The following is a 14,045-nucleotide window of genomic DNA, read 5'->3' as shown; positions in this document are numbered from 1 at the left end:
TATTTATGATACATTTCATTTAATTTTCTTTCCTTTATCTATTATATCTTTATTTACTTAGGTGAGAAAATAAGAACATGCGTAAAATATGAAAGTTTATTTCCACCACATGGCTCAGACTTTTGATATTTTATATTACTGTGGGTTTTGAATGTTCAGTGTCTGAGTCTTATGTAACAAGATATATGAAGATTCTAAAACTGAATTGTCAAATTTATGAGAGAACACTGGAGTTCTACTTAAAGAGTAATTCCACTCTTAAAGCTTGGACGCTTATTGTGTTTCAATCTGGATATCCATGTGTTACCATTTGCAAATTAACGGCGTTGGGAAAAATATGCAAAAATCCAGACTTAGCTTTCACATTTCATGTCTACCTCCTTATCCCATGACATCATTCAGTCTGGTCCTAGAGGCTTTCAAGCTTTCAATACACAACTGGCTCTTATGTCTGTAGTTCAACTTTACACCACAGTATTCTGTGAATCACCAGCTTGTCCTTCCACCACCTCGTTGTCTTATTCTTCTACATCCCACTCCATACCACAACCTCAGACCATACTGCCAAAAGTACAACAGCCCTATACAGCTCAGCTGTACCCCTAAGATGTCTGCAGACTGTCTATTTGGATTACTATTGCAATGTGACTATTGGAACACTGCTATATTAAAAAATTAAAAGTTAGCCTCATCAACATTTTTCACGTAACTGGCATCATCAGGTGTGTCACTGCAAGTAGTGTTACAAGTGATGAAGCATTTAAGTCCTTGGTTCTAATGTATTCCTTTAGCTCTGAAAATCATTCTCCAAACCTACATTGCTGTCAGTCAGGCTGCCAATGTCCATTGCATCCATTAGCATGACTATCATCTATCAACTTGTAAGGTCTATATCCTTGGCCGATATATAAGGGATAAGAAGATCCTTACAGCATATCAGTAGAATTACTGTGTTGATTCAGTACATGTCTATGCTTCATCTCTTTCTTGCATATTTGGTACAAAGCAGTTGTTCCTAGACTAATATTTTGCCTATTAAAAGGACATCTATTGTCATTGTTACACAGACTTGAATGACTGAGCATTCCATTTTTTTAATTGTCTAAATACATCTACCATTTATTGGTTTTGTTTAAAATTCTCTTTCACCAGTCAAACAAACCTCGTAAAATCAATCTAAACTGCTTTCCCTAAATGTCAGTATTAGGACTCAACAACAGCTGTTAGGTAATGCCATGAACACCCCCCAATAGTTGCACAAGTGACTTGAATGACAATGTAAAGGTGGACTTTGCTTCTCACACTCACTCATCCTGTTAACTATTGCAATAGGCTAACACTGAGCTAAGTGCAGCCCACAGCTAGTTAACACATCCACAACAAACGTTTCGCTGCCACCACTTGCCATTGTGGTAGGCCATTGAGATGCCTACACTGAATAATACACCAGCACATGCTCCACCCTGCTTTCCCAAGCACCTGGTAGATAGTGTGCTTGCACTTTGGCATGCACAAAGTAATGCAACCAGGCTATACGTTCCCTCTTCGAGGTTTGGGTACTATTAGAGCAGCAAGGAATAAAATCAATACATTTAGATTTAATATATGAAAAATAAGGTACAAAAAGAGGAAATTAAAAATATGGACAGATTTGCAATTCATGTTGCTTCTATTTGGGTATTTGGGTCTGACAATGAGATGCTCTAGATGAGATGCTATAAATTTCTCATCCCCACCCATCTTTCTAGACAGGTGAGAGGAAGTTGCCTAAATGTATGCACGGAATGATGATTCTAATATATGTAATTTTCCCTAGGAACCTCTTAGTGGAATAAAGTGACCGCCATATTTCAGAGCATACTCTCACTCGCCCAACACGACTATGATACATCTATGATTCGGGATGATATCACATCTCTGTAGTTCCCTAAGGTCGAAAATTCTGCAAATTTAAGCCACAAAAGCGAATCTGTTGATATCAGATTATTATCAATATGGCATTTAAAATATTGCATTTCCATTGTCAAGAGATGTACCTGGTGTGGAGACATCCAGACTGCTAAGGGGCAATTGTCTTCACCTTTCATTAATTAAGCACCTCTTTAATAACGAGGATGTATACAAAGTCTGCCCTTCCAGAAACAGCCAGTCAATTCCTAATTAAATTTATCTACACACACAAGATGCTGATAAGTGTCCAGTGATATTGGATTTATTTATTTATTTAATCCATAACAGGCATGTCTCATCCATCCATATTGACTTGGATTTTTCTATTTTTTATATATTATTTAATTGTTACTTCTATATAACTATAAGAAATGTTATTGAATTCATAATAATATTTCAGGCTTAGGCAGGCATGTTTTTGCATGGAGTTGGCAGGTTCTTACCTGCTTGCTTTGCCACATGGCATTTTCATAGCATTGCTAAATTATGTTTGAAATAGAGGACTTATCTTATAAGTTTTTATAGTTAGCCCTGTAAAAACAATGTATAATCATTCAACCATCAAAACAGTAAAATAAAAGCTGCAATGTGAAAAAAATAGTTCTTCTTTTAGACAGTTTAGATGAAGGTGATAATACCAGGAAAAGAAACCCTTAGAAAAATCCCTGATTACAGAAATAGACTAGTAGTAATATAGGAATGGTCAAAATTGTGTGACATTTAGCTTCACTTATACAACTATATACAGTAGTTATAAAGTTATAGTATAAAGTTATAAATAAAGTCAATAAATGAGACAGAAAATATTAGAAACAAGTATGCTTACCACAAAATATAACACAAGGAGAAACCACAAACTGTTGCAATGCCACTATTTCTGCTAGGATACTGATGATGTGTGGTCCTCATTTCAATTAATATGAAAGGCAGAACAGTGGTATGCTATAAAGAAAGAAAAAGAATGTTACAAAATGATCAAACATGAGTAGGATGTTTGGATTACTGAAATATGAAGGATAATGGTTCATTAAAGAGAATTTGACCTGATCACATCCAGAGGCAGCATGAATCAGACACTGGCTACATTATCTCAGCCATGTAAGTCTGACTAGAATGCTGCAAGGTTTAAATGGAACCTGTCAGCAGCACAGTAACCTACAGACAGTGTAAGGTTGGCGCCGTTATACTGATTAAAATGATACCTGGGGTGATGAAATCCATCTTGTGGTTGTTTTTAATCTTTATTTTCAGTTTTGAGTTACTGATATGCTCGTGCAATGAGGGGGCTGTGGAGGGTGTGGGGTCTTCATGTGGTGTTCTGCTGAGGTATTCATAATGCAGACTGCTGATCCATCAGTGACCTGCCCCCTAGTTTGCATACTCATATGCGAGAAAATCGGACGAGTCTCGCAAGTCAATACCCAGCACTCGTGCCAGCACTCAGATCAGAGCGTTCAGTTGCATATATTTCTATGCAGCTGGATGCTCCGTTCCGAGTGTCGGTGGCAGTGCCAGGTGTTGACGTGCGAGACTCGTCCGAGTTTCTCACATGTGAGTATGAGCCCTAATGAATATATGTATATATGTACATACGTAAAAAAAAAACCTTCAGGTGCCAGCCATGGCATAATCGAATGTTTAATAAGCAGTTAATAAATGTGCTTTATGTTTTCTTGAGAGTATAAAAAAATCCATTTTAAAATGGCACCTGTTGGGCCTGCGCAGTAGCAGCTATCGGTATATATAGGCGATCTGATAGCTGCTCTTGCGCATGCGGCGCCATCTTGCTAGAGAAGAAAAAAAAGTCCTCCTCCAAGATGGCTTATAAAGCCTGCCTCTTCACTTCCATTTTTGCAAACCTTAATTAATGGAATATGTTAATTGCCATTTTACTGTGTCTCAGCAAGGGAAATAACATCACAGCATTTGGGAACAAAGACTTTATGGTGCATCTGGCCTGCAAGCTTGATTGCTTGTCTTTGCACCTTGACTCCTCCTCTCTTAAGACAGTTGATTAAAGGGGTGTTCTGAAACGAATATGTGTTTTCATATAAATGTTTCTCGATTTATTTTAATAATATAATAATGTGACAGCACAGCATTTTATCTTAATTTTCCAGACATCTATTATCAGCAAGCAAAAAGAAAAAGACTATTATCTATATGTTGACCTTTGACTTTATGGGTTTCTTTGTTGTTGGTCAAGAAAACAGACTTTTGTTCTTATAAGCCTGTAATATTTACTTTTAAGTTGACGTTTGTTGTAACATATTGTGTTGCTATCCTGGATGACTGAAACGGAGGGCAATTGAACAATGATGTTTGCTAGTATGTTGATTACACATTGTCCAGGCCAGTTAGCTTGCTGACTTCCAAAACAGACGAGTAAAAACTATGCATTAAACTTTGATTAAAAAGTAAAACAAGGTGAATCAATCTCATCACATCTTCCTCTTGACCTCTAGATGCTGACTTAAAGGACAGATGTTAAATATAAAGAGGATATATGCCTCCGTAACATCAGACAGATATACAATACATCTTGACAGCCAAGCGATCCAGAGATCCAAAGAACCAGAGACTCTGTACAAGACAGCAGCCAAGACATCATGGCTCTATCACAAGGTACACAGATTTGACATTTTACAGGATGTCAACCTCGGGGACCTCGGCCCTGACTGAAAGAATATAGATCTGCTCCATGGAACATTGCTGAACCATGTGTAGGAGGAGGGGCCTCCGCCGAGTACCCGTGCTGGAACAGAGGGGACCGTCTTCTAGGTTCCTGGGGGATCTGTTGCCGGGGAGCAGAGTTAGGGGATGGACTGCTGAGACTGACAGGGCAGTAGGGGGAGGAGTCCAGATAAAAGGGGCGGAGAGGGCCAGTCTGAGCGAGTCAGCAGAACCTGGAGAGAAGGAGGAGGAGACCTTGTGAGGGCCAGGGAGCCAGAGCCACGAGAAGCAATCAGAGAGGAGTACAGCGACAGGAGGGAGACTGCGCCGAGCCTACCGACAGAAGAACACTGCTGCCTCACTCCAGCTCGTGGCTGCGGCCTACTCGCAGCCATCTGCGGCCGTCGCCGCCTCACTCCAGTTCGCGGCTGCGGCCTCCTCGCTGCTGCCCGCAGCCGCTGCCGCTTCACCCCCAACCGCGGCGGTGACTTATCCTTTGCCGGCCACAGCTGCCACTGCCCCACTCCAGTCCGTGGTGGGTGTTGGGCCGGCGCCCTCAGCAGATCCTCCAGTGCAGCCACAGGCTGCGCCTGTGGCCTATCAACTGCCACTTAGCACCGCCGCTGCCAGCCCCTTTCAGGGGGCTGCAACCTCCACTCTCCCACTCCGAGGCGGTAACCCGCTGCCTCCGCTGGGGGACATTCCGCCAAAGAACTCTCCGTGGGCCTGTTGTGCCCCTGCTTCGTCTGGGCGTCAGAATGCCCGAAGACTACGCCAGATCCTCAGCGGCTGGGCCCAGTGGCTGTGACGCTGACACACTGTCGAACAGGATGCCAAGGGACGTCAGGACGGATAAGTGACACATAGTAACTAAGGACCCATAGTCGGCCATTCTGTGGCCCTATAGTGACCAGCCTTTGCTGGAGTAGTCGTGTTCTCCCAATCTTTGTTTATGTGTATTTGCGCCATGCGAGGACAACTCCTGTTATTTTGTTTGGTTACTTAGAATAGCCCTAACAGCATTTATCTATAAAAGTTACTATCTAAAGTTTAATCTGTCTCGCGTCTCGTCACTGCATCCTGCATATCTGCTATTACCACATTTGGCGTAGTCGGCAGGATGCAGTCTCCGAGCGCGGACAGCGGCACCCAAGGCCAGAGCAGGGCCATAGACACAGCAAACAACCAGGGCCCCCGGTCCAGCATTTCTCTGGGGGCTATGCTAAACAACCTGCCTACGTTCTCCGGCTCCAACACCATGCTGTGGAGCTGGGCAGAGCGAAAGCGAGGCCTCTTCCGAATGCATCCGATGACCCCTGACCTGGAAGCCGAGGTAGCTCTCATGGCATTAGAAGGGGAGGCCCGGGATTCAGTAATGTTGAGGCCTCCGGGACACCAGAACACTTTTGCTAGGGTCTTGCAGATTCTGGAAGAGACCCATGGGGATCCGACAGATGTGGGAGAGCTGAGGACTCGGTTGTCGAATGCAGGAAGAGGGGGAGACTATCACCCAGTATATGAATGTCCTCCAAGAGTTATATATGGCCATTGAGCAGAAGGACGGCATAGGGGTAGGATCCATCGACATTACCCTACGCGATCTGTTAGTGACTGGACTCCGAGACCCTGTGATAAAGCAGGCATTACGGGAGCAGGTCTGAGTGAACCCACATTTAGCTTTCTCTGAGTTGGGGAGTCAGGCGCGTGCACGAGAGCAGGAGCAGGGAATGACGGTCCCCATGGGGAAGGTCCGGAGTGTGGAGGCCGCTGTGACTGCTGTCGGGGAGCCCCAATGGATAGAAGAGATGAAACAAGAGCTGAAGACCATTAGGGGCGAGTTGGCTGAAGTGAAGAAAAGGAGCTAGGTCATGACTGGGCAGCCTAGTTTCAATCCCAGGCCCTGGGGGCCTCGCAATGCCCGGAGTGGCCGGCCCTCACAGCCCCAGTTTTATGAGTACGGGGAGCTAGGCCACTTCGCACAAGAGTGTCTGTAACATGAGAGACGCCCACCCCGGCCGCCATTAAACTAGAGGGCTTCGGGCTGGGGGGACACCGCTCGGAGCCAGAAGCCATGACATGGGGTGGTGGAAGTCCTGTAGATCTGGTCGCAAAGTGTCCAGTGGTATGGGCAGAATTCGAGGGCCATGCCGTACGGTGCCTAGTGGACACAGGGTCGCAAGTGATGACCATGCCTGCAACTTAATTTTGGCAGCATTTCTCTGAGGCAGTGAGACCCCAGTGGGGATCCATGATAAGACTGGTAGCCGCCAATCAATTACCGGTCCCTGTCGCCGGGGTGGTTTGGGTACAGATGACGCTGTGTGGCAAATCCCTCGGCCGCCGGTGAGTGGTCCTGACCCATGGGGAAACCAACAACAAACATCCAGTTATTCTGGGCACGAACATCCTGCGGGAGTTCAGCCATTTACTCCTCAATGACCCCACGCATGAGACTCTGAACCAGTGGGGTTCCCGCACGCCCCAAAGGGCAGGACTTCCAGCAGTTGGTGCGGGAGGCGCAAAGTTCTCCAGGACTGCCAGGAGGGCGAGGCACTGGGCAAAGTCATTGCGCCAGTGGCTCCCCCGCTCATACTGCCCCCCGTGAAGACCGTGGTGGCCCTGCCCATCCGGGCCCCGGTGCCTTTGGAGGGCGTGGAGATGTAGGTGGAGCTGTGCTGCTCGGAATGCCTGCCTCCTGGCATACTGGTGGCCTGTTCCCTGGCCACTGTGCGGAGAGGGACCGTCCTGGTGCACTGCGTCAACCTAGAAGACCAAGACATCGTCTTAATGCCCTGGGTCGAGATGGCCAAGCTGGTGAGGCCGTTGGAAGAGGTGCTGCCAGCCCCTACGGTCCAACTGAAGGTGCAACCCAAGGACCCTTGGGCAGTGACTATTTGAACTCTGCAGACTGCTGAGTCCTCAACTCAGGAAAAGGGCCGAAACATCCTGGAAAGAATGCGGGCCGAACTCTCCGGCCTGGCTTCCGCCCAACTTCTCCAGGTAGAAACACTATTAGGACAGCATCACAGGGTATTCACTGGCCACAAGGATGATTTTGGATGCACCATCATGCACAGAATTCCCACGGCAGGAACGGCCCCCATACGGGAACAATACAGACAAATCCCTCCACAGCTATACCAGGAGGTAAAAACTTTACTGGCCCAAATGCTGCGGAAGGGGGGTCATACGAGAGAGCCAGAGCCCCTGGGCAGCTCCCATCGTGTTGGTTTGCAAAAAGGATGGCACCCTGCGGTTCTGTGTGGACTATCGAAAGTTGAATGCCTGTACTATCAAAGACTCGTACCCGTTGCCCCGCATAGAAGAATCCCTGTCCGCTTTGGGGAAGGCGAAGTACTTCTCAACTTTAGATCTGGCCAGTGGGTATTGGCAGGTGCCAATGTCGGAAGAAGACAGGGCTAAGACGGCGTTCATCCTTCCCATGGGGCTGTTCGAGTTCAATTGAATGCCGCTGGGGCTGGCCAATGCCCCGGGGACCTATCAGCGGCTGATAGAGCGGTGTCTGGGGGATCTCAACTTCGAGGCCACGCTGATATATCTGGACGACATCATCATCTATGTCGCCACATTTGAGGACCACCTGCGGCAGTTGGGGCAGGTGCTCGGCTGGCTGCAGAAGTACAGGTTGAAGGTGAAACCCCAGAAATGCCACCTGTTTCGCACCCAGAAAGAATATCTGGGGCATATTGTCTCTGCCGAGGGTGTTAGACCGTCCCTGGAAAAGGTTGCTGCCATCCAGGGATGGCCTACCCCCGAAACAGTGAAAGACATGCGGACCTTCCTGGGGTTGGCTGGATACTACCGTCGTTTCGTAAAGAATTTTGCACGCTGGGCCCTGCAGGACCTGCTAAAGACGGCTCCTGCCAGGGCGAATGGACAGAAAATCCAGTGGCAACAACAGCAAGAGGAAGCCTTCCAAGACCTTAAAGCTGCACTCTCGGGTGCCCCGGTGTTAGTTTATGCGGATTTCTCACAACTGTTCATACTACACACCGACGGAAGCCTCCACGGGCTAGGGGCTGTATTGTCACAAGTGCAGGATGGCCGTGAAAGAGTGATCGCTTATGGTAGCCGATCACTTCATGACTATGAGCGTAACCCTGACAATTACAGCTCCTTTAAGCGCGAGCTCCTCGCGGTAGTGTTGGCCATGATGGAGCAGTTCGCAGAGGACCTGGCGGGCTCCGAAGTGGTGGTGCGGACCGACAACAACCCACTGACCCACTTGGAAAATGCCAAATTGGGGGCTCTGGAGCAGCGATGGGTGGCCTGGATTGCTAAGTTCAACTACAAGATCATCTACAAAAGAGGAGCAGAAAATGTGCACGTGGATGCCCTCTCCAGGATCCGGCACACAACGAGACGACGAATTGGAAGGAGAAGAGATGCCGTATGCCCTCACCTCCACTGTGTTCACGGCTGCCATGCAAGAGAGACCCCCAACGGTTATGCTAGAGCAATCACGTGACAGATGGATCCAACAGCAGCAAGAAGATGAAGAAATTGGGCTCCTACGCCGATGGGTGACCACCGGCAGACTACCCCCCGACGCCCAGAGACAGATTTCGTCTCAGGATATGTTGCTGATGCTACGCCAATGGGAGAAACTAGTCATCAAGAAAGGACTATTGTATCGTAAGGCGGTATCACGGGCGACGTCTGCAACAACTTGGCAGGTACTCGTGCCCAGAGCCCAACTCAGTGAACTGGCTCGAGAAGCCCACGAAAAGGGGGCTCACTTCGGAGTTCAAAAGACCTTGCAAAGGTTGCAGCAGATATTTTACCATCCGCGCTTGCACGCTGCTGTGGAAAAAACTTGCCGGGCCTGCCGCCTATGCAAGCTAGCTAAACCACCCGCACAACGGACCCCGGTGCAAACGATAGTGACATCAGCACCCCTCAAGCTCTTGACGGTGGACTATTTGACCATTGGCCCCGCATACCTGGGGTATGAACATTGTCTCGTCATGGTGGATGACTTCACCAAATTTGCCGTGGTAACCCCCAACTGAGGTCAAACTGCGGAGTCAGCCGCCTATGCAATCTGCAAGAACTTTATCCAAGTGTACGGCTGCCTTCAATGGATACATTCAGATCAGGGAGCATGCTTCCTGGGGAAAGTCATGGAGGAGCTACATCGTCTCTATGGTATCAATAAATCTCGGACCACACCATACCACCCACAAGGAAATGGGGCCTGCGAAAGATTTAATCGGACACTAATTCAAATGTTATGTATCGTGGAGACTGACCGAAAGGCCCGCTGGCCTGAGTATGTTCCTGAACTAGTGTAGGTCTATAAAAACCGAGTGCACCGGGTTACCGGCTATACCCCCTACTCACTGCTATTCGGGCGAGAAGGCAAAGGGATCACGGAGGTAGAACTAAACCTGGAGGAACCCCAACCCTGGTCCGGGGTGTCATCATGGGTCCGAAACCACCGACACCGGCTTCAGACCCTTCACCGCATCGTCCAGACAAAACTCCAGGACCTAGAGCACCCAGGGGGGACTCTGCCTCCACCCACCGACTTCCAGACTGGGGATTGAGTACTCGTACTAGACCAGCGCTCCCAGAACAAGCTAGAACCACAGTGGGAAGAGAGTCCTTACCGAGTATTGCGCCGAATAAGCCCTGATGGGCCTGTTTATGAGATACGACCTGAAAAAGACGGGGCACTTCCCACTCATATTGTGCACCGTAATATGTTGTGGCCTTGTACATCCACCGATCCCGTGCGACCCGAGCCCACTCCTCAGGTCCCTGAACCACTGCCCACGGTCTGGGACCTAGATGATGAAGATAGCCCAGCGGTACAAGCGGGCCATCCAGGAAACAATATCTCAACAAGTCACGCCAGCCCACCAAAATCAGCCAGCCCACCACTGGCCACCACCCCAGAAAGCTCCACCACAGTCGAACCAAGGCGCTCCGGGCGGTCAACAGCTGGCAAACCCCCGAACGCTATGAACAGGATCAGTTTGTATGGCAACAAGAACTTTTGTCTCAAAAGGCCAACCCGAGACCCTCGCCAGATGACTGGCGAGCATACAGGATGGGGGAGTGTAGGAGGAGGAGCCTCCGCCGAGTACCCGGGCCGGAACCGAGGGGACTGTCTTCTAGGTTCCTGGGGGATCTGTTGACGGGGAGCAAAGTTAGGGGATGGACCGCTGAGACTGACAGGGCAGTAGGGGGAGGAGTCCAGATAAAAGGGGTGGAGAGGGCCGGTCTGAGCGAGTCAGCAGAACCTGGAGAGAAGGAGGAGGAGACCTTGTGAGGGCCAAGGAGCCAGAGCCAAGAGCAGCAATCAGAGAGGAGTACAGCGACAGGAGGGAGACTCTCGGTGGACCGCAGGTAGCCGAGCCTACCGACAGAAGAAGACTGCTGCCTCACTCCAACTCGCGGCTGCGGCGGTCGCCGCCTCACTCCAGCTCACGGCTGCGGCCTCCTCGTTGCTGCCCGAAGCCGCTGCCGCTTCATCCCCGACCATTCAGGTAAGGTGGAGACTCCTGACCACACTCCAACACCTGCATCCCATACAACTTAGTAGTGTAGCAAAGCACCCTTTGGTAGCTCCCTGCTTGGAACACGAAGCGTGCTGGGAAGCGGGTGGAGTTAGTTGGCACCAAAAGAGCGGGAAGAGTTTAGGATTTAGTCAGTCTGACAGAGTCAGTGGAAGAGTGAAGATCCCCTGAGTGGGATGGATGAAGGAAGTGCTGCAGCCAACCTCAGTGACCTGGGTCCGCTGGCACAGGAAAGAGACATTGATGGAAAGCCTGACTCTCTCCATAAGAAAGAAGGATTAGTACGGAACGTAAGGAGAGGAGGACTAAGGATTAGGGTTAGAGCAGAACCCTTCCCAAGTTCACAGCGCACGGCCGAGGTCCGGTCCCCGAGGTTGTATGGATACTAATGGTCCTGCAGCAGACACCGGAGGAATAGAAGTTGTCACCACTTTATTCCCACACAAGACTTGGGGGCACAACAGCAACGAGAGTGAGCCGATACTTAGGAACAAGGAGTCCCCGAAGCAGGCTACAGCTGTCTGCCGTACAAGTAGAGTTCTTAGGAACATCTGACAGGAGGATCTCCAGTGTAACTCAGTACTGAGAGTACTTCACTATAGGCGCAAAAGGGAGACGTTCAGAAAAGGCACTTATGTTGGTGGAGTGTTGAATGGAGTACTTCATCTTGCCTGGATGTTGGCTGAGCCCCTGACCTGGAGGACACGGCACCGAGGCGGGCACCTGTATGCACAACAGACTGTGAGTAAAGCTTTGGAACTACATCCCCTGGTGTGCTCCGCTTATTCCTGTGTCAACCCACTCAGCACTGCTACATCTCTGTGCTTAACACCACACCGCTCTCCTGACTATCTCTCCATCTACACTGCCCTGGAACTACAGCCCTGCCTGTGGAGGCCTACACCATCATTGCTGCACCACACCATCTGTCACAGAGGATCTGTCTGCAGCGTCGGCTTAACATCTTCATTGCCGAACACCACAGGTGGCGTCACAAATTATTCACTAGTAAACTTTAATCATCATCCGCACACTCAACATGTTTTCCTTTTACAATGGACGCCCAGGGCCACGGCCCGGGTCACAGCTACCGTGACTACTCCCATTGAAATCCACAGGCCCGGTATCGAGTACCCCGCCTACCTGGCGACCCTGGGGGCGCTCCAAGGACAACTACTGTTATTTTGTATGGTTGCTTAGAATAGCCCTAATGGCATTTATCTATAAAAGTTACTGTCTAAAGTTTAATCTGTCTCGCGTCTCGTCACTGCATCCTGCGTACTTTCTATTACTACACATGGATACGTATGGGGTAGTCAGGATTTGGACCCACCAGTCACCTGAGCCCTATGGATACGTTTGGGAAAGTCATGAACGGGATCGACTGGTCATCTGGCTCCATGAAGATGTTCAGAGAATCCAGGTGACCCTCCAGTCAACTGGCCTTGCACTTAAATGAACTGTCAGCTTCCTAAGCTTGTCACTAACTTCTCTCTGTGCCTACCACAAATGGGGTAGTCGGCCAAGAAGATCTGAATTCACAGCTGCTTGTATCCCGGCAAGCCAGCAGAAGAGTGAGATTCTGTAATTTTGCAGAGTTTTACCCTCACCCAATATTGTCTGAGTAGTATTATGCCCATGGTAAATGGAGAGCGGGCATTTGGTTGGATGTGCCCTGGTCCATGCGGTTTCGGCTAGTGGACTAGGGCACTCACTGACCCAGGGCCGGCGTTAGGGGCAAGCAGACCAGGCAGCTGCCTAGGGCCCCCGCTCCTCCAGGGGCCCCCAGCCAGCGACACATCACACAGCCGCTATGGGGCCCCTGTAAGGCAGGGGAGCCCGCCTGCCCCCAGCGCCGACTCCCGCCGCCGCCGCATTGAAGGAGGCAGTGATGGAGGAGACAGCGTTAGCTGACGCTCCCTCTCCCATCATTCCCCGCTCTGCCTCTGACACAGCGGGGCATGATGACGTCATCATGCTCTCAATGTGTGCCAGACAGAGCAGGAGAATTCAGATAGCTTGGAGACGGTTAAGAAATAGGAGCGCTAGCCGTGCGTTATTTAAAATTGCAGCTCCAGCCAGGTACCTCATGAGAGGAAGCGGTAACAGTTCTGGGTTGTATCCTGGTCACAAACGGAGCACAAGAAAGGGAGAGGGTGAATTAAAATCTTCTTTTTATTAGTGCATGATCCACAACGCGTTTCAACAGAATCATCTGTTTTCCTCAGGCGTCAGCTGACGCTCCCTCTCCCATCATTCCTCGCTCTGCCTCTGTGCCAGACAAAGCAGGAGGAGACGGGAGCAGCCAGCAGTGCAGGCACGAGGAGAAGGTGAGGAATGTTTTTTTTTTTTTTTAAATCAGTGTGAGTACTGGACTGTGGGGCCACTCTGGGGGGACTATATACCATGCTCTGCTGTATTATACCATGCTGGGGGGCTATATACCATGCTGGGGGGCTATATACCATGCTGGGCTGTATTACACCATTCTCGGGGTGGCTATATACCATGCTAGGCTGTATTATACCATGCTCGGCTGTATCATACCATGCTGGGGGGCTATATACCATGCTGGGCCGTATTATACCGTGCTGGGCTGTATTATACCATTCTGGGGGGGCTATATACCATGTTGGGCTGTATTATTCAATTCTGGGGGGCTATATACCATGCTGGTGCTGTATTATACCAAGCTGGGCTGTATTATACCATGCGGGGGGGCTATATACCATGCTGGGCTGTATTATACCATGCTGGGCTGTATTATACCATGCTGGGGGGCTATATACCATGCTGGGCTGTATTATACCATACTGAGCTGTATTATTCCATTCTAGGGGGATATATACCATGCTGGGCTGTATTATACCATTCTGG

General features: G+C 49.2%; 1 protein-coding gene across 5 annotated transcripts in view; it reads right to left on the bottom strand.

The window, feature by feature from the left end:
- Positions 1–14,045, bottom strand: part of AIG1 (androgen induced 1) — a 621,643-nt gene that overhangs the window by 64,431 nt on the left and 543,167 nt on the right. For 3 of the 5 annotated variants that reach the window (XM_073575668.1, XM_073575666.1, XM_073575667.1), the window contains one exon: positions 2,777–2,892. The exons of the other annotated variants lie outside the window; for them this stretch is intronic. In XM_073575668.1, coding sequence (XP_073431769.1) covers positions 2,777–2,892 — 116 coding nt within the window. The remainder of the gene's footprint in view (positions 1–2,776; positions 2,893–14,045) is intronic. 5 annotated transcript variants of the gene reach the window in all.

This window comes from Dendrobates tinctorius, unplaced genomic scaffold, assembly GCF_039654945.1.
Source record: "Dendrobates tinctorius isolate UK_male_01 unplaced genomic scaffold, ASM3965494v1 ptg000046l, whole genome shotgun sequence".
NCBI lineage: Eukaryota > Metazoa > Chordata > Amphibia > Anura > Dendrobatidae > Dendrobates > Dendrobates tinctorius.
This window is presented reverse-complemented; position numbering and strand designations above follow the sequence as displayed.